The 27,658-nt window shown below is 40.7% G+C and overlaps 3 protein-coding genes across 7 annotated transcripts; 2 read left to right on the top strand and 1 right to left on the bottom strand.

Moving 5' to 3' along the window:
• Positions 1 to 32: 32 nt before the first annotated feature.
• IL5RA (interleukin 5 receptor subunit alpha) lies at positions 33 to 20,585 on the bottom strand. 5 transcript variants are annotated; one of them, XM_084530533.1, is made up of 12 exons: positions 20,416 to 20,585; positions 17,589 to 17,681; positions 14,847 to 15,005; positions 13,366 to 13,511; positions 12,392 to 12,530; positions 11,728 to 11,860; positions 11,462 to 11,652; positions 10,341 to 10,486; positions 9,574 to 9,709; positions 7,112 to 7,208; positions 1,950 to 2,031; positions 33 to 870 (listed from the first exon to the last, which is right to left on the bottom strand). In XM_084530533.1, exons 3-12 carry the CDS (start codon positions 14,926 to 14,928, stop codon positions 778 to 780), a joined length of 1,245 nt encoding a protein of 414 aa, XP_084386659.1. In that variant the 5' UTR covers positions 14,929 to 15,005; positions 17,589 to 17,681; positions 20,416 to 20,585; the 3' UTR covers positions 33 to 777. The 5 variants fall into 5 exon arrangements, with proteins under 5 accessions (XP_084386659.1, XP_084386657.1, XP_084386656.1 ...); XM_084530531.1 differs by lacking the exon at positions 20,416 to 20,585 and adding an exon at positions 18,437 to 18,718; XM_084530530.1 differs by lacking the exon at positions 20,416 to 20,585 and having other exon boundaries at positions 17,589 to 18,718.
• LOC311441904 (uncharacterized protein) lies at positions 4,832 to 12,464 on the top strand. Its single transcript, XM_084530535.1, has 6 exons — positions 4,832 to 4,873; positions 5,685 to 5,854; positions 7,905 to 7,976; positions 8,081 to 8,228; positions 8,375 to 8,568; positions 12,345 to 12,464. Exons 2-6 carry the CDS (start codon positions 5,796 to 5,798, stop codon positions 12,436 to 12,438), a joined length of 567 nt encoding a protein of 188 aa, XP_084386661.1. The 5' UTR covers positions 4,832 to 4,873; positions 5,685 to 5,795; the 3' UTR covers positions 12,439 to 12,464.
• Positions 20,586 to 20,669: 84 nt separating the features above from the next.
• On the top strand, positions 20,670 to 26,426 carry TRNT1 (tRNA nucleotidyl transferase 1). Its single transcript, XM_084530529.1, has 7 exons — positions 20,670 to 20,904; positions 21,409 to 21,602; positions 22,203 to 22,341; positions 22,591 to 22,717; positions 23,430 to 23,623; positions 23,797 to 24,047; positions 24,683 to 26,426. The coding sequence occupies exons 1-7, from the start codon at positions 20,757 to 20,759 to the stop codon at positions 24,926 to 24,928; spliced, it is 1,299 nt and encodes a 432-aa protein (XP_084386655.1). The 5' UTR covers positions 20,670 to 20,756; the 3' UTR covers positions 24,929 to 26,426.
• Positions 26,427 to 27,658: the final 1,232 nt, after the last annotated feature.

Here is a 27,658-nt window from a genome sequence, read left to right as displayed (position 1 = left end):
GGATGAGTTCAAAGCCTGAGTGGGGCAAGCAGTTTCAGGCAGGAGGTTTATTTGTTAACTTGCTTAGTGGATTACACAACAGAAGTACACAAAGCACAAACAGAAACCCACAATGTTCCAGACTCGGTTCCTTTAAGATGGAACAACAGATAGGTAAGAAAAACAGGTTGCAATACTGGGCTTGGATTTTTAAAATTACAAACAAAGGAGCCGTCCAGTGCCTGTCTCAGAAAGCCCTGTTAAAACCACCAAGAGTTCCATGGCAATTTTCTGTAATTCTGTGTAATTGAGAACTCTGCATTCCCAGGCTGTGTTTTCTAGATGCAATTGAAGAAATTTATCAGTATGTGCCCTTTTTTTTTTCTCCTTTTTTTTTTTTTTTCTTTCTTTTTCAGGGAGCTGCTTGTCAGTTTTCTGCAGGGTTTCATGGCTATTTCCCAGAACAGTTGCCAGTTGCCAGGGGCCCCAGCCATGTACCTTACTGCCTGCACCAGTACCATGTACCTTACTGCTACACAAAAACCCCAATTTGCATTTTACATCCTTGTTGTCAGAAGTATTTAAAACAAACAAATAAACAAATCCAAAAGACTAAGCTGCCTACCAAAAAAAAAGCCACCAACTCTTTTCCAGGATTATTTTTTTTCATGCAAGAACCATGGCACTAGTTCCGTGCACTTACACCCTGCTTACTCCATGACTTTCTGTGGGGCAGCTCATCCCCACGTGGGGTGCCCTGGGACTTGGCATGGCCCTGCTGTGTGAGCCTGCGCTGCCTCAGAAGACAGAGTCATCCAGGGCACTGCAGGAGAGATCTTCGTCGAAGCTGACGAGCTCCGTCTCTGTCTCACTGGTGCAGGTGCGTGCTCTCTGAAAAGCAAGAGGAGATTTAGGTGGTGAGCTGCAGGTAAGCAGAGGTTATCAACTGACTCCGTTAGCTAAGTGAGCTCACATTTTCTAGCTGCAGTGTTGATATTTGCTATTTTTCATGTTCTTATGTGTGATACCCTAAGTCATATTATTTTAGAGCAACAACTTTAATTAAAAACAAACATTATACTATAATCTTTTAAGCCTGTTTCCTTGACCAGACCATGGAATAATAACCATGCCCAGAAAATCAAACCAGTATTCTGACGGGACAAATTAAAATCAAGTTACTGAGCAGCACTTCCCTTGAGCAGACAATGAGGAGTTTTATCTTATCTGTAAGGCAAATGTATTTACCAGGAAGTGACAGCAAGCATAATAAGGCTTAAAACCAGCTTAGCAGTAGGACCCAAGCATTTCTCACTGTTAGGTTTCACAGAATAAATCAGCTCTCCAGAAGCCAAGCTGCAGTCCCTGCCAAGGCAGGGCTCTGCCTGGCCTGGCTCCTGCAAGGAGCAGCTCCAGCGGCTTTCTGTGCAGAAGGCAGAGCCACAGGTACGGCACCCTGTGGCTGAAATGCCCTGCATGATAGAAACCAGACAGCAGCACTTAATCCTTCCCCAGCCCTGTACTCTGGAATAGGCCTTTCCCCGTTGGGCTTATTTTCATTTGTTTTTTATCCTCCACAAACAAGGTCAAACCAAGGGCTACTGCAGGCTTGGATCTGTGGCGCTCTGTCCCCCTGGCAGAGGAGGTGGTCCCAAAGCCAGGTGGGCTCTGACCCTACACACACAGCTTCCCAAATGGCTAAATGTGAGGGCTGACTCCACGGGACACCATAGGTAAGGCAACGCATGGCGTTACACTAGCTGCACCCACCTATTTCCCATTTGACAGGTTTTGCACAACACATTTGGCAACTGAGCCCACATTCAATGCTGACATTAGAAATTCTAAGAGGTCAAAAGGCTGTAACTCAGCAGTAACAGACTGTGCTGATAGTCCTACAGGGAAAGAGCAGCACAAAAGCACAAATGTTCCTTCAATCATTAAAAAAATAAATAAAAATGTTACTTTACCTCATACTCATTTGGAAAGGGATCTCTGAACTTGTTGCTGGGTGTTGGAATTGGTGGAAACAGTTTACGCCATACAAATTTCCTGTGAAAAACAGTGGCAGAGGACTATGAAAGGACTGCTCTTTCTGATGGATGAAGCCTCTGACAAGCAGCGCATTTCTCCCTGAGAAGCCAGGTCCTACCCTGTGAGCCCTCCTGCTCCCCTCCTGCATCCGCAGCTGGAAGCAGCAGCACCGGATTCAAAGGGATCAGAGCAGAGAGTAATGGTCCACTGGACACTTCTGGACCCTGGGGACAAGTGGATGACAAAAAGGAGGGGCCCCAACAGCCTGTCCCCTGCAGCTGTAGTGGAGAACCGGGGCACTGCCCCATCCAGCGAGGCAGTAACAGCCCCATCTTGGAGAGAAACTAATTGCGCTCATCTCTCTGCTCACACACAGCTGCTTCCCAAGGGCTGCGCTGTCATGTGCCTTGTTTGGACATTCAGGACAGGCTGCCTCTTGCTCAGATCATGGTTTCTGGACATAATCTGCCACTGCGTTATGGTAGGAGAGCAAGTGCAAATAATTGTGTGCTGAGGGAGCACTGAGGAGGCAAGGAGTGGGGCCAGAGAGGGCTGACAAGTAAACGGTTCCACTTAGCGGGATAATAACTCATCCTGCTAGCACCCTTTGAGACACTCCTGTCCTGCCCAACGCTCTTTAGCCTGGCTAAATGTACTAGGCTTGGGTATTTTTGTGATAGCAAGTGCTGCCGAGCAAACGTTTTCTTGGCTTTGACATACCCCAGCGTACAGAGTTTGCATTTCAGTCACTAAAATGCCTTCACTGTCTCTACCTCTGGGTAGCATGAGGTCCAAGTAGGGTCAGGTTTTAATGGGAACATGGCCTGACTGGAGATTAGAGGATTTTGCCCAGAATTAGTGTGCAGAGATGCTTTGATGTCCATGAAGCAGAGACGTGGCCCAGGTGTGGAGGCCTGGCAGCAGCCCTCCTGCCTCCTTGCCGCTGGGACCGAGGGCAGGGCTGCTCCTGCCCATGGCACTTGGTGACAATTCTGCCTGGTGCCTGGTTAGCCGAGCGCTTATGTTATTATGACTATTCTTTTGAAAGCTTTCTGATTTCTGCCAAGTTCTCTTTTATCCTGTTATTCCTCCTCAGCAGGGAGTCTAAAATAAATTCCTGCTGCTCTCTTACTCTTTTCCATAGCTTTCATTCTGAGATAGAAAAAAAAAATCCTCATCTCTCTCCCTCTCTCCCACACCCTCCCTGTGCAAGAGTTTCTTCAAAGTATTTTCTGACTATCAGTTTAGAGCTAAAACTTCCTGGCTGAGCTGCTGCTGCCTTGAAGGAAACATTGCTGCATAACTAATTACTTGGTGAAGGGAAGGGACGTACCACTGCTGGCACAACAGAAGACCTGACTGAGCAAACTATGGGACGTCTCCCCATTGCTGCACATGGACTGGGGTCTATGAAGGGGGTGTGAAGCCAGAACCTAGACTATGGGGAGGAAAAGCAGTGTGCAGGTACTCCATGGCTCCTCACTCCATCGCAATTCCCCAGCCTTCCAGGGGCCAGGCCCCAGAGGCCTCATGGTTTCACCTCTGTCCTGGTTACCAATTCCAGACAGACCCTGGGTTCAGCTTCAAACTCCAACAAGAGCAGCTAATCCAGGGTCAAAATCAAGGCCTCTCTTCTTGACCATGGGAAGGTTTTGTGTGGAGAAAGCCAATAATTACTTTGCTACTGCTGTGCAAGTTTAGTTGCCTTGTGACATGACAAAGGCTCATTTTGCTTTCTGAAACCAGGTTTACACTGGTACATGACATTAGATTAGATTAGGATATAGATTAGATAAGGACACATCTAATGTAATCTAAATAATTTATTATGCTCAACAGAAACAGGATCACTTCCTACAGGGTGGATCTGAAAGGGCCCTTGGTAGCGAGGTGTGCAGCAGGCCTGGCACTTCTGGGGGCAAAGCAAGGGCCTGGTCTGTCCTCTACCTCTTCCCCCCAACTCCTAGCAGGGATGCATTTCTAGTTGTGCTGTTTATCAATGAAAGATTTTGATGGAGCCATACCAAAATTATTTATTGAGTCACCAAAAAGCGTAAGTTACATGTCACTTAAGGAGGGGTGCACAAACGCTCAGCAGAAATGAGGCCGAAGCACACGGGTTCGTGGTGGTTGCATGCCCCTCAGGTGCAAGAGTCTGCAGTGAGGCGGTGGTGGGGTGGTTACAGTGATGCTCTCAGTATGGTCCTGGTCTTTTTTGGCAGGACACTGAAAAGTTGGAGTTAAGTGATTAAAATATTTTGTCCAATAAAGTTTTCCCGACATCTGTGTTTGCCTCTATTCGGGTAAGATCATGGCCCTTTCCATCAGCATTTATTTGCACCTTCAGGCTTTAGAAACACTCTACAGGACCCTTGTGGCTTAACTTGGTGTTTCAGCTTTTTCACTCTAGCTATTGTGCTGTCTCTCTTGCTGAAATTTGCCACTTTCCCATGGGCTGTGGCATTAAAAGGCCTAAGATAAACAAAGAGAGATAAGTAAGAGAACATGCTCTTTTTTCCCTCTTCTAACCTCTACAATGAGGCTGATAAAACATTTTTCACAGTATGTTGGAGTGCCTTTTCTAGTGTCTTGCCTCCCCAGAGATTCCCTGTGACATTTTCCAAAGGACTTCCCTGTAGCGGGTGGCTGGTGACTGCTGGTCAGGGACTGGTGTGGCATGCAGAGGAGGGAGGGGAACCTGGTGGAGGGCCGGATGACTGCTCTGATTGCAGGGCACAGAGGGCTGCTCACTGGCCTGATTTCGGTTAAGTGGAGAGCCGCTGGGAGCAAGTTGTTAACTACATCCTCCTGTGGGCTCACCTCCAGGAGAAAGTGGTATTCTGAGGCACAGCCTAAGGAGGTACAGAAGATGCTCGTTCATGAAGACAGAGGGCAAACTAGGGAAGCATTCGATTGTACTTTTTATCAAGAAAATATCTCCATCAGCTACTGCAAGCAATTATCCAGTCACAGAGGGCTGTCTTGCCTTGGGATATTTTTTTCCCAAGCAGTGGTCTTTATTTCTGATGATTGTAGTCACCAAGAATTATACAGAAAAATTTATAGAAGTCTTTGGTGTAATGAAATTCCTTATAATGCCTTCAAATTGTATGAAATTTGAAATGATTCTGTGGCTTGAATTGCATGGTACACTTCATGAATTTTCAACAGCAGTAAAAATGAAAGAGAGTAATAATGAAATTGTGATCTAGGGAACCTGTTCTACTTTTAATATCTGCACATTCAATAAACGTGCAGGCTAAGCACTACGCTTCATCTTTTCGCACTTCCTACCTCCTCCCAGGGTGGGCTGGAGGACTAGAGAAAGGGACAATGGAGTAGAGAAGTGACAAGGTACTGAGTAGGAAACTGCCAGGGATGGACGGAAGAAAGATAGCAAAACCATGAAACTCAGTACAGCAGGCAGATAAAACTTTAATCGCTTTGGCAAAGATGGTATGTAATGAGCCTTTGGGTGCTAGAGAATTATACACCAGTCAGGCAGAGAGAAAATCCTAGAAGCTACCAGTGCAGTGTCAAACATCTGATCCTGGAAATACTAGCTTAAATTTGCTCAGTGGATTAAAGTTCATAAAATGCATTAGTACAGCATCTTCAAGCCAGTCTTTGAGTAGAAATCTATACCAATTTCTTCCCCATCTCTTTCCAAGGGTATTTGCATAATATCCAAATAGTTGCTAAACTCCATGGGACAACAAGGAGCATTATGAGTGCTACTAACTATTTTTGGACAAAGATGTTCGTGGCTATCCCAAACAGAGATGAGAGAGCTGATCAAGTTGGTGACAGAGCAGTGGAGGACCTACAGCCATACAGAGAGGTCAGTCCATACAGGTATCTGTGGTGTTTGCAAGGGTGGTTTGGAGATATCCACCAACATACTAAGGCTGCTTAAGAACATGTGTATATGAAATGCAATATGAATATAAACTCTCTGTATAGTTAATCTTTCTTTTTCCAAAGACAATTATTTGTTGAGACCTGCTAGACTAACTAAATTAACTTAAGAACAGGTTATTATGGATATCAGATGCTTTGGGAGAGTTAATAACATTTATTTTAATATAACATTCCTGGAGAGAAGACCTTTCTTTATTTGATAAAAAAGGAAAATAGTCATGGACCTATCAGGATGACCAATAATTTAAAAGGCATTAAAGAAATTAATTAAAATAAGTAGCAGAGTTGAGGACAGCACCTAAGTTACTGGGAGCTGTGTTTATTGTGGACCTGATAATTGCTGCTTGCTCCATGTTTCAGGGAAGAAGCTTGTAATTACATTGATTCTTTAATTCATCACTTATGACCTGATCAGTCACTGCTACAGAAATCCAATGTAGCTGGGTTTCTTTACAGCACATTTTGGGAAGCTGGGCTGTAAAGCATCTGTTTTGGCATCTATAGCCTCTGTAGTATTTAACAATAAGCTAAACAAATAGTTTAAAAAGCTCATAACAAGCAACAGTTCAATACGCTTCCTCCTGATAAGGGGTAAGGAGGAGCAACAAGCTCAAAGGACCAGAATTTCTACATCTTCAGAGCATCTACCACACTCCTTGATGTCACCTGTAATTCAGACCACATGCCTGGAGCCCAGTATTGAGTGTAGTTGTACAGGCTGATGTAGACATGACTGAGAAAATACCGGACTGTACATTTTAGCCATGAAAGATTCTCTTAGCAGTTTCACCAGGGTTAAAGACAGAATCCTCCTGTGGAAATTGTTGACCCAACAATACCCATTTAAGTGAGGAAATGAGATGTGGACAAACAGGTTTTTAAGAAATTCTCCTAACTCAGTATAAATATACATTTTTTTTTTTTTTTTTGCTTAAAATTAAATTGAACAACCCTCTTACCTCTCCAGTTTTGCTGAATGTTATTATAAATAATTAATGAGGATGTACTGTAATGTAGTGTAATGAGGATTCGGTACTTTTGCTTTGCATAATTATGCTTGAATACTGAACTTGGTGCCCCTCCTGAAAATTAAGCAAAGCTTTTAATGGCACCCCACACCTGTTCAACACCTACTATTTAGTTACACTGTAATTACAACGAAGTTATTGATACTTACATTTTGCATATTATACCAACAAGCACGATTGTAGCACACATGGACACACAGAGCACAGCCAGAATCCAAGCTATGAAATTCTCCTGTTTGTTTTCTCCTGAGTTTCAAGAAAAAAAAAATAATAATATATATAAAACATACACTTTATCACAGGTTATTTTTAAGCACATCTTTTACAAAAGGTTTCATCAGCTGTTTTATATTCAGATCACAGTTTAACACACAAACTATGAAGACCTGCTACCTCTGTTTAAAACTGAAGTGTAGAGCTTCAAGAATAGTTGCCATGAAGCTGAATTTTTTATTTCATCAATACATTTCTTTCATTTTGTTGCCACCAAGCTGAGAAGTGTGAAGTGCCTGCTCTGCCAGTACCACCAGGATGCCAGGCTGTGTTACGCCGCACCCCGGGATGCACCACGCCGTGCAGTATTCGCATGGCTGGTACCCAGCAGAGGCACTGCTTGCTTATAACCTCAGGCACAACCTGTTAGTTCTCCATTAAACCCTTCTTCATTTCTGTTAATCCTGTCTAGCCAACAACTACACTTCTCTGACTTTGTTAGCTTCCCTGTAAAAAAGATGTTGAAACGCCCAATTTTTCTTGTGAGCTGTTGCTGCTGCATTTCCTCGGGGAGAATTTCTCTACTGCCTCTGCCTGGGAGCAGACAGGTATTTCTATCAAGGTCAACGTTTCCATTTTAAAAAGGCATGCTTAGTGACCATGACCATTATTTTGTGCCATATTATGCCATATAACAAAAGCATTTACATTGAACTGCATTTTCAAAAGGTTGCTGAGTCCGTGTGTGCTTCCGATAACTACCTGTCCCATGCATCAAGATGTCAGCTCTGCCATTACCAGGTAATTGAGAGGACATGAATCGGCCAGCAGCAGGCCTGATGGGTTTATTGGTGCTGTAGAAAAAACAATATTCAATTTTGGCCTGATTTCTTTCTGAGAAACAGGGAGCTGAGCCTGCCATCTCCACCAAAGGCTGCAGTGGCACAGCAGGCCCCAGAAGCAGGGCGATGTCACGAGCATGCCTGCACGGATCTATCCTGGGCCTTTGTACCACCGTGGCAGTGGAACATAGTCAGCTTTTCAACAAGCACGGTAGGATGGCTAATTTTCATTCAAGAAAGTAGGATTTGAGGATTCTCAGCCCAAGCCAGTGTTACAGCCCATCCTGGTATGTCTGAGACTTTAGTCATTTTTTAACAGAAGACTAACTTTCTTTTAATCTCTTTTTATCATCCCAGTGGATTTTCCATATCTGGTATTTGCTGAGCATTAGTGGAGGAGTCTGTAACGATGACGTTCCCAGGTTCCCCAGTTATCATCACGCTGCACAACAGAGATGGCTCCAAAAGCATTTCAGCTGCTGTAGAGGTGCCTTCAAATGCTTCAGCTTTGCTGGGAAAGCAGAATCAGGACAGCACAAATGTGCTGCGAGGTATTTCTCTGCCCCAAACTTGACCTATAGATTTTCTTTTAAACTGTGAGTCGTGGCAGCAGCTATTCACAGGTACCTACCATCTCACAGATTTGATGTCATGCATAGTTAATAAGGCCGGCTGGCCTACTCAGCTGCATTAATGATTTCTGTATCTAGCTTTGTTTGACTGTAGTGCTTCCAACCAACCTCTCAGAGATAGATGGCATCAAGATCCACTTTCACAATGCTCTTTTTGGCAGCATATGGCTGCACTGAATCTGGTTTGATCACCACAGCTCAAGGAAAGGAAGCAGAATTATATTTCAATTTTTAGCAAAGCCAGAGGACTGCTGCTACAGGAAAAAGTATAGTAAACAGGAGAGAGTAAGGGACTACTTTCTTTTTTTTTTTTCTTTTCTTTTTGTGAAAACCAGGAAGTGAAGAAACTCAAAAGATAACAGCAAAGCAGGATGTCTATGAACAAACAGTCGATAACGTGCCATGATAAGAAAACTGCTATTTCCAGAAAAGAAAAAGAAAAAAAAAAGCCATGTTCAGCAAGCAGAAAATACGAACAAAGTGAGGCAAATTATTATGTTCCAAAGATGCTAAAACCATGCTGTTTTTGTTTTGGTTTTTGTTGTGTTTTTGGTTTTGTTTTCATTTTTCTATTCTATTCTTTTTTTTCTTTTTTTTTTTTTTTTTAAGCTAGCTCTATTAAACTAGTAATTGACATGACCACTCATATTAACTTCCAGCATGAGTATCATGGTGCATGCCAGGGAAATATATGTGAAAACTAAAGAAGTAATGTAATTAAAAGGCCTTAGCTAGAACTTAGGCCTTAAGCTAGTCTAAAGTAGACATAGACTCTGAAAACATAAGCATATACAAACAACAAACTGTTTAAAAAAATAATAATAATCTACATGCCCAAAAGTTGGGGGGATATTTTTTATTTCTAATGTATTAATTACTACAATGTATTGTTTTTTTTACAAGACAAGGGCATATCATTCTTACCAACATAAAGAATTTCACTCCAGTCACTCCAAAATCCTCTTCTACAACATATATGATGGTTCGCTCTTATTTGTATGGAATACTTGCAGGTAACGTCAATCTGTAATCTGAATTCATTTGAGTATGTGTTCCATATCTGTTAGAAAAACAATATCATACTGTTGTAGATCACTTATGGCTAGGCAACTCAGGCAAAAAAAAAAAAACTTTTTCATCTTTTTATTTAAAAAAAAATCTTTACTAGACTAAGAGTGAGCATCAGGCCTTGCTTTTGAAGAAATAACTCTATTTATAAGTGTAATTTCTCTCCTAATACACCTATGTCTTAGGCAAAGTTTTTGAAAGATGCTTCATTTTGGATTCTTCCTTAAGACGCTTCACGCTGGAGTTTCAGAATTTTCTACCTTCATCCTGTTAAAGCTAGATGCAATAAAACTTTCCTTTTTGTCCTTCTGTTTTCCAAGCTGTCTTGGAAGTAGTTTGTTGTAGACATAAATGATGTCCAAAAAAAGAATTAAAATGTGCAAACTGATGAGACTTTGGCTTTTTTGTACCAAAGTCACAAATGGGACACGTTTCATCAATAATCCGTAGTTTCAAAAAATGCACTGATGCAGGTTTTATTTAAAATTATTTTAAATTTGTACCATATCCATGAATACGAGGCTTTTTCCCAAGGCTGCATAAAGGCAACTTCTAGCTATTGAGGACACTCAGCTCAGAGGAGGGATCATGATGTAATACTTGGGCACCAGAAAAGCAATTACCTGCTCGTTACCTGTCTTCAAGTTGATGAGGTAAAATTCATATTCAAAACACTCTTTAGAGAAAGGAGAAATTGGCTTCTCCCATGTGGCCAGGAGATCATTTTGCTCTAAGAATACAGAGACGTTTCTGGGAACATTCACTTTTTCTACAAAAAGAAAATCATACCAGTTATTTATAGAGCAAAGCTAAAATTCTAACAATTGGAGCAGTTTAGAACTTGATAGTGTTTCCAAGTAGGACCTATAATCCTTGAATTTATTTCACATTTTGGGAAAAAAAAAAAAAAAAAAAAAAAAAGGATTTGGGAGGAATAACTATATTACAGAAAATAATTAAGGGAAAACAGTTTAAAAATCCAGTTAAAAGCTTTCAAAAAGTAGATTATTGGGGAGGGAGGTATTTATTAAATTATTTTTCACAAATGCGTGAAATTAATAATAGACTGTTTAGAAAAAAATCTTTTTATTAAAAATAAAAAGAAAATGCAGGAAGGAAAGTTGCTCAAAATGGGGAAAAAATCATAGAAATGGATCGGCAACTATTATGAGGCTGATTTCTAAAAATAAACGATGTCAAATGTTTTATATGTTAATAAAGCTATGAGAAAGGGAAATGTTACATGTGTACAAAAAAAGTGAAAGGCATGGAACTAATGATGAAGGAAAATAAATTCCTTGGGTTGAAGAGACTGATGGCTAACACCTTTTATTCTATAGTCTAATGCCTTCCTTTAAGGCATGGTTATCCTGAATGTTGTGTTCCTTTTAAAGAACAGATGTAAAACAAAAGGTAGTAAAAACTACTTGAAGGTATATTAATTAACTCAATAGAAAATGTACATTTAAATAATCCTTAGGCTACAGAATATTAATTCTCTTTCTAGTTTTTCTTTCAATTTTTGTCATTCTATAACAAATTATTAAAATCTAAGTTAGTTGAAGCCATCAGTTTCTGTCTCATCCTCCCTTCCAGTTTCATTGACATCCACGCAAAACCAGCACATGCTTTCACCTGCATCAAGGACAATTCAGTTCACTAATATTAATTTACAAATCTTTTGACAACCCTGCTAGACATTTACTTTTTTTTTTTTTTTTTTTTTAAATGCATTTCTACTCACCAATGGCATTTTGGTTAAATAATTGCTGAAAAGGTCTGATTGCAGCATACTTGCTAGACCCATTAATATGTATTACAATGAGTTTGTCGATCTCATCAGGAATAATATGAGTCACTGAAAATCTGCACTCTATATTCCTGTTCCACTTGTCTTTGATATAATCTTGACATTCTTCAGTGCAGGTCTCATACCTAAATTAAAACATTTGTGATAAATGATGTTCTTAAAGAAATTTGTTGCTGAGTAAATTGGGAGAAGACACCAACCTGTAAAACAGAAAGTACTTGGTATCTTCTGGTGCCCCTTTGCCAGGAAGCCAAGTGCAGTGGAGAGAAACGGTACTAAAAATGGTGAATTGAGTAGCACAGGACAAATTAGTGACAGCTGTATTTGCAGCACCTATAGAATCACAGAATTATAAAATAGAAAAACAAGAAAAATAACTCATTACAGAAGTTGTAAGAAAATCATGTTTCTAAGACACTGGTTAAACTCTTTGGTATGTTTTATCTACGTTGTATATTTTCTTTGTGTTTTATATATCAAACGATTCTATCAGCAATGGAAGGATGAATATTCCTAGCCACTGTAAGTAAAGCTATACCACACATCATTACATATTTCACATACACCTTGTAATTCAAGGCAATATCATATTTCATTATCATAAAACGTATGAAAGTAGGTTATCTTTGCCTTAGCAAGGAATTTTTAGAAACTTTTTGTATGAGTTATCCATGTTGTGCCTCTCCAGATTATATTCCAGACTTCACAGCTGTAGAGAAAGGCCTGGACTAAATAGTTTGGTAAAACCAACATAGCAGGTGTAGGGGAAAATGCCATGTAGTATTAAACCTGTCACCTTTTGATGTCTAGTGCACAGACGAGTACAGAACACAAACTTCAGACCTCCCTCGCATTTCTTCTTACCTGGTGGAGGCTGGAGTTCTGCTGCAACCCAGTCACTTGTCATCTGAAGGCCATTATGGAAAAGTAACGTCCGAATATGTGCAGAGAAACCATTGTGAAGTGCAGCTGTTTGGAAACTGTGAGTCTTCTTTGTATCATACTATAATAATAAATAATAATAATAATAATAATAATAATAATAATAATAATAATAATAATAATAATAATAATAATAATAATAAAGCAACATATGATGGAAGCTGAATTAAGGGACCTGCAAAGAGTGATCTTCTACAAAGGGTGGGCCTTTAGCAACTGCCTCACTATATGGTTACTTGAAACCTTGAAGGCAGTGTCTACCTGCTCATCACTTAGCTTGGCCCTGGCCATCCTGTGCTTCCACAGCAGGAGTCCCGTAGATGGTGACTCACAGCAAAGCCTTAAATTAGTTGCTTTAAATAGCCCACAGGAGCAAACCAGCCATCTAGTGTCAGGAGCAGAGGCAAACCAGCTAGCTAGCTGAGCTGGTTATATTAAATGTATAAAGCTAGACAGGACAAATAATCCACACAAGTGTTTAAAGTTTCTCAGTCAAGACAACAGGACCCTTATCTTACCTAAATTTGCCTATAATGCATAGCTGTGGCAAAACACAGTCTAACATTTTAACGATAACCTAGCATTAATCTGAATTAAATAAACTGACTGGAATGAGGAGCAGTATCACGTAAACCCAGTCTACAACTTTCCCTTCAAGATGAATGCTGCAGAAACTGCCAATTCCCTGGGCAATTCCTAACCCTTGTCCCAGCAGAACTGTACCCATAAGCACAGATGAAAAGGAATCTACCCAGTGCTCAAAGTACTTGTTTATGGTGGAAGAGAGTAAGTGACTCAATATGTCAATCATTCAAGAGACATATCACACATACTGCACTCTGATTTGCTGCTGTAACAGGAATTCAGACTGTTTAGGATGTTGGACTTAATTTTACCTCTTCAGACACAGGAGCTAAGATTTTCACATCATATCTAATAGTGTAGTTTTTTTGTTCTTGATTAGGGTTTGGCTTCCAGCGTAGGAGTACTCGTGCTAATGCAGAGACCGTAAGGGTAAAGTTAACGGGTGGGAAAACCTGAACTGTAAGGAAGAAAACAAAAATATTCACAATGCAATAATCCAGTGCATTGCTTAGACCACTAGCTATTTATAAGTAAAGGGTAGTAGAAGAAAACCATAACAGATTTTATTTCAATATTGTATTCTCTCAGCAGTTTCTAATAAAATGTTTCTAATATTTGAAAAGCATCTTTAAGTAACACCCAAAACTTCATCAAATAAGAGTCTACTTAAAACTTAGCTTAAAAAATGACTTTTTACAATAGTTTCAACTTGTAAATCACAATGACATATTGCATTTCGCTTATTAATTAGTTTCAGGTTTTTCAATCTTGATCCTGACAGCTACATAAGCGCTGGGCATCCATACTGAATGGGGCCGATCAAGTGATCAGCCGTGTGATCAATTCTCACCCACACAGGCTGGCAGAACAGCATGACGTGGGGGCTTTCTAAGTGAAGGCTGACAGCCACAAGAAGTCATACACGAGAGAAACAAAAGTATGATGAACAGAGGAATTAAGCACAAATGGAAGAAAACATAGAAGGATGGGAATGATAATTTAAAATGACAGGGCAAGAGGGATTCCTGGAGCTCTTATGGAAATGAAGGTCTCATGCTGGGGGAAAATGTTAGCATATAAATAGCAACACAGTGAAATAATCAATCTACTCCCCTCCATTTCTAGAGTTCTTCAGAGCCCGTCCTCCCTTATTTGCCATCTCTCACGCAGCTTTTAATGCCCATTTGTTCCATTTTCAAACAAGTGCCTCGCATTAGAAAAACTGCCTCATAAAGAGTCAGAAAACCCCGACACAAACTGCCTCGAACTGCTTTCTTTAAAATGTTCCTTGTTGAGATGTCCACAAAAAAAGGTCAACATTCAGGTTCTTGGTATACCAGGACTGCTGCCAATGATGCTTTATGTCATCAAGTTTCTGCACCTAAGTCTAGTTTTATTCCTGGAAGTAAAATTGCAATCCTGAACGATGCTGCTGTTCTGCCCAAATTTACATGGATAAATAAACCAGGCCAGGAGCCACTGTCAGCCTGGAGGCCTAGTGGCACACAGCTTGCACCTACACACCCCGCACACCTCCCCTCTCACAGCAAAGGTGATCCAGACTGCCCTTGGGAGCAGTCCTTGGGCACTGGCTGGGAGAAATCTCACAGAGATAGGGTAAAATGATCCCAGGAAGCATCTTAACACAGCATGGACATCTGTGGGCCTTTCCTCAGGGCATGCCATGGCCTGTTTCATTTACGTGTAGAACAGCACATTTGACTAACACCTCATGGGACCTTGGTCACCCCAGTGCTGAAGCACCACGTTGGTAGGAAGGAACACACCTTACCTGCTTTACCTTGAGGTACGTGTAGCTGAACCACAATCATTGTCCATAGGAGGATCAGAAAAACCCTCATCATGCTGGCCATAATGTTTAGATGGTCAAGGAGAAAGACTGTATATCAGTGTACGTGGCTTGCCATCATTTCACATCAAACGCTGAGAGCTAAAAACAAACCCAAGCCCAAGCATTAAGCATACAAACCATGGAGCACATAGCCACATGATCAAAAGGACAAAACTGCATAGACTTTTCTCATTCCCTTGCAGGAAAATGCGTTTTGTTGCAGCTAAATCTAACTTAAGTACCAATAACCACATCTTGTTTTGCTCCCTTTGCTTTTGTCAGCCCCCCTTGAAAAAGCTACTGTTTTCAACACTGTCATGTGTGAATGTTCAGAGCAGCAGTCACGGAGTTACCACATCTCTTCACAGAGAGCAGGAAGTCAGGTACAGGTATATTGCCTTTCAGTGGAGTCCCCTTTACTCCAAGAACAGAAATATCTATATTTTTAGCTGCCACTATATATAAAATGGCTACTTACTCAAATGTACTTTCCAGTTTCTGTTTCAATAACGCTCACTAAAGAAGCTGTCTCAGTGCTCACCTCAAGGCTAATTCTCCAGTGTTAATTATGGGGTGTAAGAGAAACGATTTTGTTTGTTTCTAATTTAAATGAACGACTATTTTTAATGCTTAAAAACAGCATGTTCTTATGCTTCCTACAGATTGTTTCATGAAGTACTGGGGGGAAAAATCTGTGTCTTATCATTCATGTATAACCTAATATAAACAACATGGAAATACAGAACAGCAGCTTTCCAAAATGTTCTTACTGAAGAGAAATACGCCCTCCCAGCCCAATCATACTGCTTCCCTGGGGCATCTATAGCAATTTCTTGTGTGGAAAACATAATATTTTCAGATGGTAATGAGCAGAGAAAGCATCTTTAACCCATCAGTTCTCAGTGAACCTCCAATAAATAACCCAGAGACTGGAAGCAATCCAATTGATCACAGTTGGGGTACTTCTGCTATGCAGTAACTATTTTTAAAAATGGTGTATGAATGTTTAGTTCATTAAAATGATGCATAATCCACAATACAGTGTGTTTCTTAATGTCCAAGTCCACTCATTATCTATATTCGTATTCCGTATGTATCTAGTATTCTGCTAGCCAAAATGTGCATGAGGCTAATTGAACCTCTGGAGTTTTCTAACAGATTATTCCTGGAGAGTCAGGGTTTGCTTTTATGTAAGCTGGGTTATTGAAAGACATTTTGGTTATTCCAAAATGTATGTGAATCGCAACCAAGTAATTATTATAGACACCATACATTTATGCTTACACAACGCCACTAAGACTTGATCACACTACCATTCATAAAAAGTCTGTTCTTTTTGGATTGTAACTTTTGGATGTACTTGCTTTTTTATTTTTTTTTATTTTTTTTTTTTAAAGCAATCACTTCAGTACATTATTAAAAAAAAAAAAAAAAAGTCTTTAAAAAGCTTCATGTTTTACAACTGCTTAGGATTCACATCTACTAACTTGAGTAATCTCAGTACGTTGGTTTCAGGATGGCTCTGACATTCAGCACAATTAAAAACCTGACACTCTCCTTCCTTTGCTTATATTGGCTTCAGTTGCCTAAACATTTTTTACTTTGCCCTCAAAAAGTAAGTATTCTAATTCTTCTTAGGCACATTCTTTTCCTTGTACTTTTGAAAAGACCCTAAAGATCAACTTTTGATTCAGAAGTACTTTAGCTGTCTAAAAGCATATGATTATTAGGCAGAGATCTAACATTTCCTGGCAAACAGTTAGAATCATAGAATCATAGAATCATAGAATATCCTGAGTTGGAAGGGACCCTTAAGGATCATCAAGTCCAACTCTCGACACCGCACAGGTCTACCCAAAAGTTCAGACCATGTGCCTAAGTTCACAGTCCAATCTCTTCTTAAATTCAGACAGGCTCGGTGCAGTGACCACTTCCCTGGGGAGCCTGTTCCAGTGTGCAACCACCCTCTCTGTGAAGAACCCCCTCCTGACGTCCAGTTGCTAATTTGTAATTTGGTATAAAATATTACTATAATGTAGACTGGATTTTAATAATTATTCTTGTTTTTCTTGTCATTTTATTTTTCTCTACCTTATTTTCAAAAATGTTACTTTTCTTTTTCTTGCTATCAGCCTAACATTGAAATTTAGCTTTTGGAAGAGGTATTTCCATAGCTGTGTGAGCTGAGTAAATGAACATCCCACAAAATGTGATAACCTGGGTGTTTCATGTGATAAATTACTGAAAATAAAATCTAAATAAGTAATTTAAGTAAAGAAGTTAACAAGAAATGTACAACAGGATTATGCTCCTCACACAAATTGATATAATAACTTCCCAGGATGAATAAAAGCCTTGATTATATTATGTTTTGGTTATATACAGTAAAAAGTCATAAGCAGAAGGTAAAAGATACGTTCCCTTCATGAAGGGGAATTTATTCCTTCTTAAAGTGCAGTATAAATCTAAACCATAGAAAATAGCCTCTAAAAGGTAATGATTTTCTTTTAGCTGACATATGTTCCACCATCTCAGAGGCAACTGGTCAGAAGCAGATTCCAGATGGATTTCCCACTATAATGAAAAAATGGCTTTTCAAAGTGGGACCTTTTCAGTCTTCAAACAAAGCACAACAAGGCAAAAAAAAACCAACAATCTACAACACATATCCCAGAAGGTTACCTGTGGAGTCTCAAAAGTTCCGTGAAGAGCCTGCTCTGTTTGTTCAAACGTCCTCTGGGTCATCTCCCTGTGGGTTTCTTTCATAACTGCTGTCTTTTAAGTACAAATGTGATAGGTACTTCAGAAATGATAGCAGATGATAAGTTAGACAAGCATGCATTGAAAAAGGGAACTACAGATTTAACCACAGGGTGGAAGGCTCTATTCTAGCACACAGTCTTACTTTATTTATTGACGGTTATATACCATAGTCTGATAATTCTCCAATAACTTTGCAAGAGTTAACCAATGTTTAAACACGGGACTGCAAAGAAATAACCTACAGACAGCTACCTACTGACCAGTGCCAATATCCCAAGTTGTTCTCCTCCCTAGAAAATCAAATCCTGATGTTGTCAGAAGACTGTGCATCATGATCAATGATCCTGCTATGTGGAAACCAGTGGTATTTTGAGAAGTTACCAATATCAGAGCAAGACCAGCTTTCTAAACACGTGCAGAGAGCTGTGATCCATGGGTTTGGATAACAGGCTTATAACCAGGACAAGCAGTGGAAACCATCCATGGGGTCTAGAAAAAACCCTAAAGAAAGTGCAGCTATTCGTAACCAACTTATAGGAAAGGTGAGAAGGTTAATGACTTATTTTCATTAGAAACTTGGCCTGCAAATAAACTAAGTGTGAAGGTGGCAAGCTGGGAGAGGAGAGTACTTTGGCAGATAGGATAAGAATTATTCAAGTTCTTGACAAGTCAGTGAAAATCGGGCACAATTCTGTATGGACAAGCTCTTAGCTACATTTAGGCACTACAAACTGCAAATTACAAGTTATTAATAGTCTATCACTAACTGGTTAGGTATCTGTTCTGCCAAAAAGGACCTGGGGTCCTGGTGGGCCATAAACTGCACAGGAGTAAACAATGTCATGCACTTGTGAGAAAGGTACCCCGGGGCAGCATCCTCTGCAAGACACAAGGAAGTAATCTTTCCGCCCTGCACAGCGCTGATAAAGCCTCCGCTCACATGCGCTGTGTCCAGTTCACATATTGCACTTAAGAAAAACATGGAGCAAACAATGAGAGGTTAGCACACATCGAAGGAAAAGCCTAAGAACTATCAGCATGGAAACTCCTCAAACCAAGTGAAGGGAAGACATATGCAAAGTGCAATCTTAGAGCTCATATTAAGTCTTTCACACATTTTCTAAGTCCATTGGGCTGGAACTAGAAACACAAGATGATGACAGGTAAAATTCAGGTTAGATATTAGAGAACGTTTTCATTGCTGAGGTGAGGGAGACAAAGGAATAGGAAAGAAACTGTATCACTGGACATCTTTAGACAAACATCAACTGGGAATGAAAGTCAGAATCCTACCATGAGGCACAGAGTTTAAGTTAGGCACTCTATTTTCTACATCTGTATCTCCTGGAGTAAACAGCTAATTTTTGTGTAGAGAGCTCTAACATCCGCAGCACAATGTTTCAGCAGAAAGATCATTTCTAAAGGTGAGGCAGGATATTTAACAAAAGAAATAGTCACAAAGAAAAGGTAAAAAAGGTTATGTTTTTACCTTCTTACATGGGCCTATGTTATTGTAAACCTGAGATGTTTTTTGGAATAGGTCATTCCCCAAAAAAAACCTTTCATGCTCACAAGCATTCTGATTTCTACAGTGAGGTGCTGATCTGTTAGGTACTTGAAAGGCTGGACAGATCTGCGTAACGTCTCCTTTCAGGTACAAACCTGTAGCAATCTTTGCCTAGACAGAGATTTATTCAGGCTTGAAACTTCAAAGTGAACCAAGCTCCCAATTTAACTAGTATTTGAAGGAGCTCCTCCAGGCTCCACTCAAATCTCTCAGGCTCCAAATCTCTTGGGCACGAGTAGGGCCGAGAGGAGCCAGGAGAGCTGCTGCTCTGCCCTGCCCTGGGGAAGTGCACTCGGCCAAGCAGCGAAATGGCACTGGTGAAGAGGGAACGACAGATACCCAGAGCTGTGCCAAATCCCCACGACTCTCATCTTGTCTATATATTTCTACACATTAAAGAAAATGTAAATCAATCCAGGAGTTGTTACTGGAAATAGTTCAGCAACCACCAAGCTTAACGCTGCTTTGGTGATTGCTGAAGTGATCTCACAAGTGGTGCACTGGCTATAAACCCTGTGTGAGCAATGAACCCATTTCTTTGATCGTGGCTGCATCATTATCAAAATAATGTTTATTTTTGTCCCATTTGTAACACTTCTCTAAGCTGAAACGAAGCCACGGTAAATCTGTTTTGTAGTGTTTCTTTTGTTATTCCCTTTTTTCATGCTTTATTTCTTGGCAGGACAAACATTCACCAGCATTCCCATACATTCATAGCCGTAGCTATGAGGTCGGCATGACCGGCTCTGCTGTCCCCAGGAGAGCAGCAATCTGCCAGCGGCCTGAACATCGCTGCCCCGTTGCTCAGTGGAAGCACGTTCTTCACTGCACCCCCAAACACAGGATGAACGAGCACTGGTATCCCCTCCAGATGACCGCAGCTGATGGATGAGGTGTGTTGGTGGGCCTCTGAAGGCTTCACAACATTATGCCACGGGAGTAAAGTGTGCCAAGCCCTTCCCATCCTGCGACTCATGCAACCCGTGCTCCCCGTGCCAGCTCGGACCAGCTCTGTCCAAGATACTTCACCAATGCTGTTATTTCAGAGGAAAGCAGGGAGCCACAAAGCACAGGCTCCATCTGCTCTGCCTGTAGGAGGCAGCACGTCTCAAACGTAGCGTGGCTGTGCTTGTCTCAGAAGCTACTAATTATTTTATTACAGAACAAGCAAGGCAGCACCTTAGGAAGTGCTGCCTACACGGGGCCCGACCTAAGGCGTGAATTCAGTGCTTTGCAAGGACTCGTGTGGGCTTCTTTCCACCGCCACCATCGCGCAGGGGCTCGCGGGCCGGCACTGAGGAACCCCGGCAGCAGCAGCAGGCGGTAACGGGGCCTCGGCCACCGCGGTGGGGCCGGGCTTGGGGCCGCTCCCTGCCCTCGGTACCCGGCGGGGCCGGGCGGCGGCGCTGAGCTCCCGGCGGGGCCAGGCCGCTCGCAGCCGCCGGGCCTAGCGCCGCCGGGCCGGGGGGTGAGGGCCGCGGAGGCTGCGGGGGAGCGAGGGGAGGGGGCGGCCGTGGCCGATGTGGGCTGAGCGGCTCCTTCTGCCCTGCAGGGCCCGGCTGCGGCTGCTCCCGCCGCGGCGGTGGCGGCGGGGCGAGGCGGGCGCCATGAGGCTGCAGACGCCGCAGTTCCAGGCGCTCTTCACGCCGGGGCTCCGCAGTGTGGCAGGTGGGGGAGCAACGCGGGGTCGGGCTGGGGGCTGCGGGCTGGGCTGGGCTGGGCTGGGCTGGATGCGGCACGGAGCTGCTGAGGGCCCCGGTAGGAGCTGTGCGGGCCCGCGCGGCCCTGCCGAGAGGCACCGGGGGGGGCCCGGGTTGCAGGTTTGGGGGGCCGGGGTGCAGGTTCGGGGGGCCGGCAGCACCGGGGTCCTTCCCCCTGCGGGTTGCTGAGCCCCCCAGCATCGTGGTGCCAGCCCGCTGATGTGCAGCGTGGTGGAAATGCACCAGAAAGGTGTATCAGACATGACCTGAAAAACACACGTGGGTGCTCAGCTGTGTACCTAATTTGTGCATTTTGAAAAAAAAAAAACAGGTATGTACACACTTGGTAATGCATATTCAGGTATTTATCCCCACCTCTGTGAACTAAGTCTGTGGCAGGCTGGTTATGGCTGCCCATGTGCTGTGGTTTTTTATCTTGGATTGTGCCTTACGGCTTTCCTTTCCTTCCCAGAGCTGTTCGAGAAGAAGAACTATGAGCTGAGGATAGCAGGAGGTGCTGTGAGGGATTTGCTGAGCGGAATGACACCACAAGATGTAGATTTTGCCACTACAGCTACACCAGCAGAGATGAAGGAAATGTTCACGTCCGCTGGTGTTCGTCTGATCAATAACAAAGGAGAAAAACATGGAACCATTACTGCCAGGGTTGGTTTATGATTTGACTTGGATCTTCTCTAACTGCTTCATGTATCAGTTAATATGCAGCACATCCAATAGTAAACTGGTAGCATGCTCATGCTGTGTCGAAGTGTCACACTAAGAGTTTAAGTGATAGCCCACTTTGAAGTGTGTAGTGTTTTTTGATTACTTTCTCTTTGTACAGTTCAGTGAATTGCAACATTTTAATGCATTTTACCTCTGCATAACCCATTGATGCTGCTGCGTCATTGCGAGAAAAGCTGCCCTGTTCATGCAGAGTAGGGAAGTTGATTGTAGGGTTTTCTGTTCCTGCTCCTGACCTCCCAAGTCTTGCTTTCTCTGCCCTGCTCGTACCTCTGCTTCTTACTCCATCTTCTTCAGACTGTCTAGATTTCTGCAGACTGTCTAGAAAATGAATAATGCAAGGATTATTTTCAAGTGTTCATATTTTTTGATTGTCTGCTCTGTGTGGAAACATGATATGTGTTTGTGTACAGTTAGTATTCAAGCCAGACACGTGCAAACCAACATGGGGCTTAAAAATGTGTGTTTGTTACATTTATATTCATGATTATGTTGAAATAACAGTATCTGTGGGATTTTCAGCTCCATGAACAGAATTTTGAAATTACTACTCTTAGAATAGATGTTGTCACCGATGGACGACACGCAGAGGTGGAATTCACCACCGACTGGGAAAAGGATGCTGAAAGGAGGGATCTGACTGTCAATTCCATGTTTTTAGGTAAAATTATTTCAAAGGCAAATATCTAGATATATCACTGCTTTTCAAATTAGGCCAGTAAATTCTCTCAGTCTGTTTCCATTTTGTTCAGTTATATTGCTGTCGGCCAAAAAGTCTGTACAAATATGAGAGATAACATGACAACCCACTCTAATCATACAACTTATTTTCTGCATTTTCAAATGAGAGTGTTTAATTATGGCAGTAATGTTTGTAGATTTCTACTCTTACTTTTTTTTCATCTTCTAGGTTTGGATGGGATGCTGTATGATTTTTTTAATGGATATGAAGACTTAAAAAACAAGAAAATTAGATTTGTAGGAAAGGCAAGTGCAAGAATACAAGAAGATTATCTACGAATCCTAAGATATTTCAGGTACTTGGTTTTGCCTTTTCTAGATAAGGAAGTGAACTAAAGTATTTCTGATGACTGGTTGTAGAAAAGTAGGTTCACAGAGAAAGTTCAGAATCAGAACTGAAATGATACTATTTTCCTTAAAAAATGATGAAAGAACCAATTACATGTTTTGGCTTCTGTTTTCTCCATTCATGTGAAGAATACCCTTTGTTCGTCAAAATAAGGCTTTTCAACAATTCTGTTTGAAATATAATAAACGTAATTTAAAAGGAAACAATAAGCTTATTGATTGAATGCAGTTCAATTTTCTACGTGTAATCAACAGGACTAAAATTACTTGCCTTGAACCTTTCCGCAAGCGGAAGAAGGGGGATGAGGGTTGGTCTGATCAGGACTGAGTTTATTTGCTTTGGACAATGCAAACTTATGTTGCACCTTTTTCTTTGACAGTGAACTTCTTCGAGTCATGTAGTCTCTCTTCAGTTTTCTCTTAGTACTGCTTGGTACAATGACATGCAGTGAAGAGCTTTAACGTTTGTAGTAGAAAAATATTGTAAAAAGATAGCAGAGCAGAAATGTTAAAAAGAGTTGGTTGTCATATTTTTTTAAAGTGTCCTCTAGTATATTAAAGTACAATACTTTATATTGTTGTGATATTAATTCTCTGAATAGCAGTAACAAGTAGAATATTTGTTCTCAGTTGTAACATACAAAAAATTTATTTGGGCAGGTTTTATGGAAGAATAGCAGAAAAACCTGATGATCATGAACCTACTACACTGGAAGCAATTAAAGAAAATGCCAAAGGTTTGGCTGGAATATCAGGAGAAAGGATTTGGGTGGAACTGAAAAAAATTCTTCTTGGAAACCATGTAAACCATTTGGTTCGACTTCTGTATGAGCTGGATGTTGCCCAATATATAGGTAAAGTTGAACACAGGTTGTAAATGATAGAGGAGTAGGAAATCCAAAGGAACTGCAGAATAGCAAACAGATAAAACTTGTTTGCTTTTACCCAGAAATAAATTAGTCTTTTTTTTGCTGTTTTTTTTTTTTTCCTTTTTTATTAACACTCTTTCTTGTCTGTATCCCTTTAGGACTACCACTTAATGGAAGTTTAGAGGAACTTGACAGAGTCACTAAAAATATTCAAAATTTGTGTCCAAAACCTATGACTGTTCTGACATCATTGTTCAAGGTGAAGGATGATGTCACAAACCTTGATTTGAGGCTGAAAATCTCAAAAGAAGAGAAGAACCTTGGCCTCTTTTTAGTGAAACACCGGCAGGAGTTAACCAAAGCAGTGGGTCCAGAACCTCTTAGACCGTATCAAGATTTCATCATGGATGTAAGTGTATTTCATATTGGTGTACTTCGTTCTTCACAGTAAATTTGAGTTGCCTGTTCTACAGAGCAGCAAAGATGGCAGTGCCTAGAGGAAGGAGAGGGCTGTGAAGGGTTCTTTTTTTTTCCCTTTCTCATCCAGAAGACTGAGGTTCTAAATTCATTTTAAAGAAATTATTTTGAAAAAAAGCAATAGTTGAATTGTGCTTTGAGAGCTGGTGTAGTTCCTGGGACATTGGTATTTATTTTTTATGAAAAGTACTGTTAAGTAGGCAACTTGTGATATTATTCAGTAGAGAAGTGAAGTCCTGCACATCTGTTGCAGTACCTGAGGCCTAAGGTGAGAGATGTCAGTCTCCACAGTGAGGCCTGCCTCCCACAGGAAAGGTAGTAATCCCTCTCCAGTTGTAGGTTGAAGATAACGGTTAAAGCTCTTACCTGGAATTCAGGAAGCCTCCAAGGATCTCCCAGAGCCTCCAAGCTCAGACTGAGTTTTAAAACTTGTGAGACAGAAGATCCTCACTTACATAGTTCCAACTTGTTGTGCCTCATAATATGTCAGAGGAGTGATATGATGTAGAGCACAGCTTGAGCTGTTTGTAATGTTTCATACTGAATCCTTTTTTTTTCTTTCTTTAGTCTAGGGAAGCTAACACAAATTCCAAGATAATGGAGCTTCTGAAGTACCAAGGAGAAGAACATCTTTTAAAAGAATTGCAGGAATGGACTGTTCCTTCTTTTCCAGTTAGCGGCCACGATTTAAGAAAAATGGGTGTGTCTTCTGGGAAAGAAATCGGAACAGCATTACAGCAGTTACGGGAGGAGTGGAAGAAGAGTGGATACCACATGGATAAAGAAGAACTGTTAAGTTGCCTGAAGAAATAGCAAAATTGAATAATAATAGAGAACTGTTTGTGCCCTGTTCCAAGTAGAATTGAGATACCAGTAATTATTTTGTCAACATACTAGCAACCAATATGGTATTCTGTGTATTTAAGATCTTCACAGACAGCACTGTTCTCCCATTTATTAATAAGTATTTTCTGCAAACAGAGGTTTAATTTTGTAGTGATGTAAAATCTTATTTGGCAAAGTCCACAAACTACCTCTTTTTGTTATATTTTAATGATAAATATTTACTACTTTATCTTGATTTGGGGAATGTAGAGGTGACACAAAGACTTTTCTCATTGTGACTTTGCTACATCTCAAAAAGAAGATACTTCTGTAGATAAAATCATCTTCTTCATGGGTTTTTGTGCTTAGGAGAGGGACAAAGTGTGATATAAATCTTTTTGTCATTAAAGCTATGTATAAAACTGAAATACCCACTTCAGCAGTTCCCAGTCACAGCCTTACCGTGTAAAACAAATCTGTTTTCTTTAAGAAAAAAAAAAAAGTCACCCTTTTAAGCTAAAACTGATTCTGAAAGTATGGATTCTTAACTGAGTCAGTCTCATGAACTTCTTTCTCTCTTCAGTAGTTTTTCAGTAACTTCTCATTATAAGGAGTAAAATCCATAGAGAACTGGTGAAGGGTCCTGCAGTTCTCAAACATATAACTGAACTGTATCGTCAGTGGAAATTGCAGAAGTGAGGGGAAGTCAGCTTTCCCACTTGTTTTTTTCCTTGTGTTCAGTAGTTGACTCTTTCTTTTTCTTCTCCAGTTACTTAAGTGGGATTACGGTGGCGATGTTACTGTGCCTAAACAAAGTGAATCTTGCCTAAGTCATGTATCTGTTGCCTTCAAACTACTGACACTCAATAAATTACTGGTTTGCATTCAGTAATTCTCCACACATCTTTTTCTGTAGCTCACAGCAGTTACACCCAGAGGCGTTCACCTCGTCTCTCATTGCAGACATTCTGTTTAAATCAGTAGAATTATTTGGGGAAGAAATCTTTACCATCCCTGCTACTATCACTACAGGATCTTCCCAGGGTATGTGCAACAGCTGTGTTGCTTCTGTGTTAATTGTCCATACGTATCTTCTGTCTGAGCAGATCCACATTAAAAATGCACTCTGAATTCAGTTCAAAAGGAAATTTAAATATTTTGTCCCCTCAACATTAATAAATATATCAATAGCATTTTGGAAAATATGAGAAATAAGGGGTTTTGACTCTAAGTTAAAGCTGATGGGATGTAAGGGGAGAAGGAAACCCAAAAGAGGAGAGAGTTGTGTTCATGTAGTACCTAACAACTCATACTGGACTTGATGAGTAGTTCGTAGTCTGTTTGAACTGTAGGCATGAAATAATGCTGTGGAAGATAGACTTTTGAAACTGATTTGTTCATGGCTGGTCATAATGAACATGTAATAACATCCCTGGATTTTTTTGGTGTACTTTAAAAAAATTAAAAATTGTTCTAAATGAAAGCATCTCTTGTGTATATAAATTTTATTAACGCATTTACATTTTCTTACAAAACCATGGTTACTATAATAGTTTCCTTTTCCTCAGATACCATTTTGTAACACTAGATGGCAGTAACATCAGAGCAGTGGCACGAACCCCAGCATTTTATGCTTTAATATAGACAAGTTACCAGCTGCTTTTTTTTTTTCCCTAGGAAATCAGTTACTTTAAATTATTCTGAAGGTACTTAAGAACTTCAGGGAGACAGCAAGGGAGGGAAAAATGTGCTGTTTTTCTCTGTTAATAAGGCAAACCTGATAACACAATGGTGTTTGATTTAATTATGTAATTAAATTGAAGCGTGCTTGTGCAATTTATTGAACTACTAAAATCTTGGGAGGGAGACAAGTAATAAAATTTAGTGCTTTAGTAGTCTATTCTCTTTTAAAGAACACTTAACAAAACTACATCCTTTAAGGCAACTTCTGTGGAGATGCTAAAATGTTAGCGAGTATGCTTTATGTTACACACAATTCTTGTCCGGGTCAAACCCCACTTGGAGGTAGGATTTTTCTGATGTTTAAGGACAGCAACTTGAAAGCTTTATGATCTCTGGTGCCAGTTGAAAAAAAGCACAGATTGTTCTGAAAGCATCATAATTAAATACTCCTGCTCTGAATTAAGTGTAGTTAGCACATGTGCTCAAATAGCTCGTTTAAAAGTCTTGTTATACTTCTTTCCATTTGGTCTTTCCAGCATCTCTGTTTTATTACATTTCAAAGAAATTAAATCCTAGTAAAAAGGAAACTGCATTCAATCAAAACAATGGCATATTTTAAACAAGCAGTAACAGGTTGAGTTCTGGAAAATGATCTGTTTGAATAAACATTTTTTATAGAGTACAAAATATTTAAATATCACATCGGTGATAAGAGATGAAGCATTTAAACATATATGGTCAAGTAAAATACCCTTCTCCAAAGGATTACCTGACTAGTTAGACAATGTGCACAATGTGTTTTAATTAAAAGTGAGGTATCAGAAACACCTGGGGACTTGCTGGTTGGTAGCTGTCCACTACTCCCCACTGTGATGTCCCTTTTAAAAATCAGCTGCCAGTATTGATGTAAATCAACCTATTTCAGTTTGTTTGGCTGGTGTTTTTTCTTTTTTTTTTTTCTTGCAAAAAAAAAAAATGCAAAAGATTAACATTTCCCATATGCCCTCTTGTCCTTGGGGGGACATGTCTTAACAG

This window comes from Aythya ferina (genome assembly GCF_964211825.1).
Source record: "Aythya ferina genome assembly, chromosome: 10".
Taxonomy (NCBI): domain Eukaryota; kingdom Metazoa; phylum Chordata; class Aves; order Anseriformes; family Anatidae; genus Aythya; species Aythya ferina.
The sequence above is the reverse complement of the archived record's forward strand: the minus strand, read 5'-3'. Positions and strand labels throughout refer to the sequence as shown.

Excerpts from the sequence above, each read along its gene's own strand:
- LOC311441904 (XM_084530535.1), top strand. The coding sequence starts at position 5,796 with ATGAGAGAGCTGATCAAGTTGGTGACAGAGCAGTGGAGGACCTACAGC. Across the intron at positions 5,855-7,904 it reads ACCTACAGCCATACAGAGAG|GTTGCTGAGTCCGTGTGTGC; the intron begins GTCAGTCCATAC and ends CATTTTCAAAAG. Across the intron at positions 7,977-8,080 it reads GTCAGCTCTGCCATTACCAG|GGAGCTGAGCCTGCCATCTC; the intron begins GTAATTGAGAGG and ends TCTGAGAAACAG.
- IL5RA (XM_084530533.1), bottom strand. The coding sequence starts at position 14,928 with ATGGCCAGCATGATGAGGGTTTTTCTGATCCTCCTATGGACAATGATT. Across the intron at positions 9,710-10,340 it reads TGAAGACAGGTAACGAGCAG|ATATGGAACACATACTCAAA; the intron begins GTAATTGCTTTT and ends TTTTTCTAACAG. Across the intron at positions 7,209-9,573 it reads GAGTGAAATTCTTTATGTTG|GAGAAAACAAACAGGAGAAT; the intron begins GTAAGAATGATA and ends CTTGAAACTCAG.
- TRNT1 (XM_084530529.1), top strand. The coding sequence starts at position 20,757 with ATGTGGGCTGAGCGGCTCCTTCTGCCCTGCAGGGCCCGGCTGCGGCTG. Across the intron at positions 23,624-23,796 it reads GGATGTTGCCCAATATATAG|GACTACCACTTAATGGAAGT; the intron begins GTAAAGTTGAAC and ends GTATCCCTTTAG. Across the intron at positions 24,048-24,682 it reads ATCAAGATTTCATCATGGAT|TCTAGGGAAGCTAACACAAA; the intron begins GTAAGTGTATTT and ends TTCTTTCTTTAG.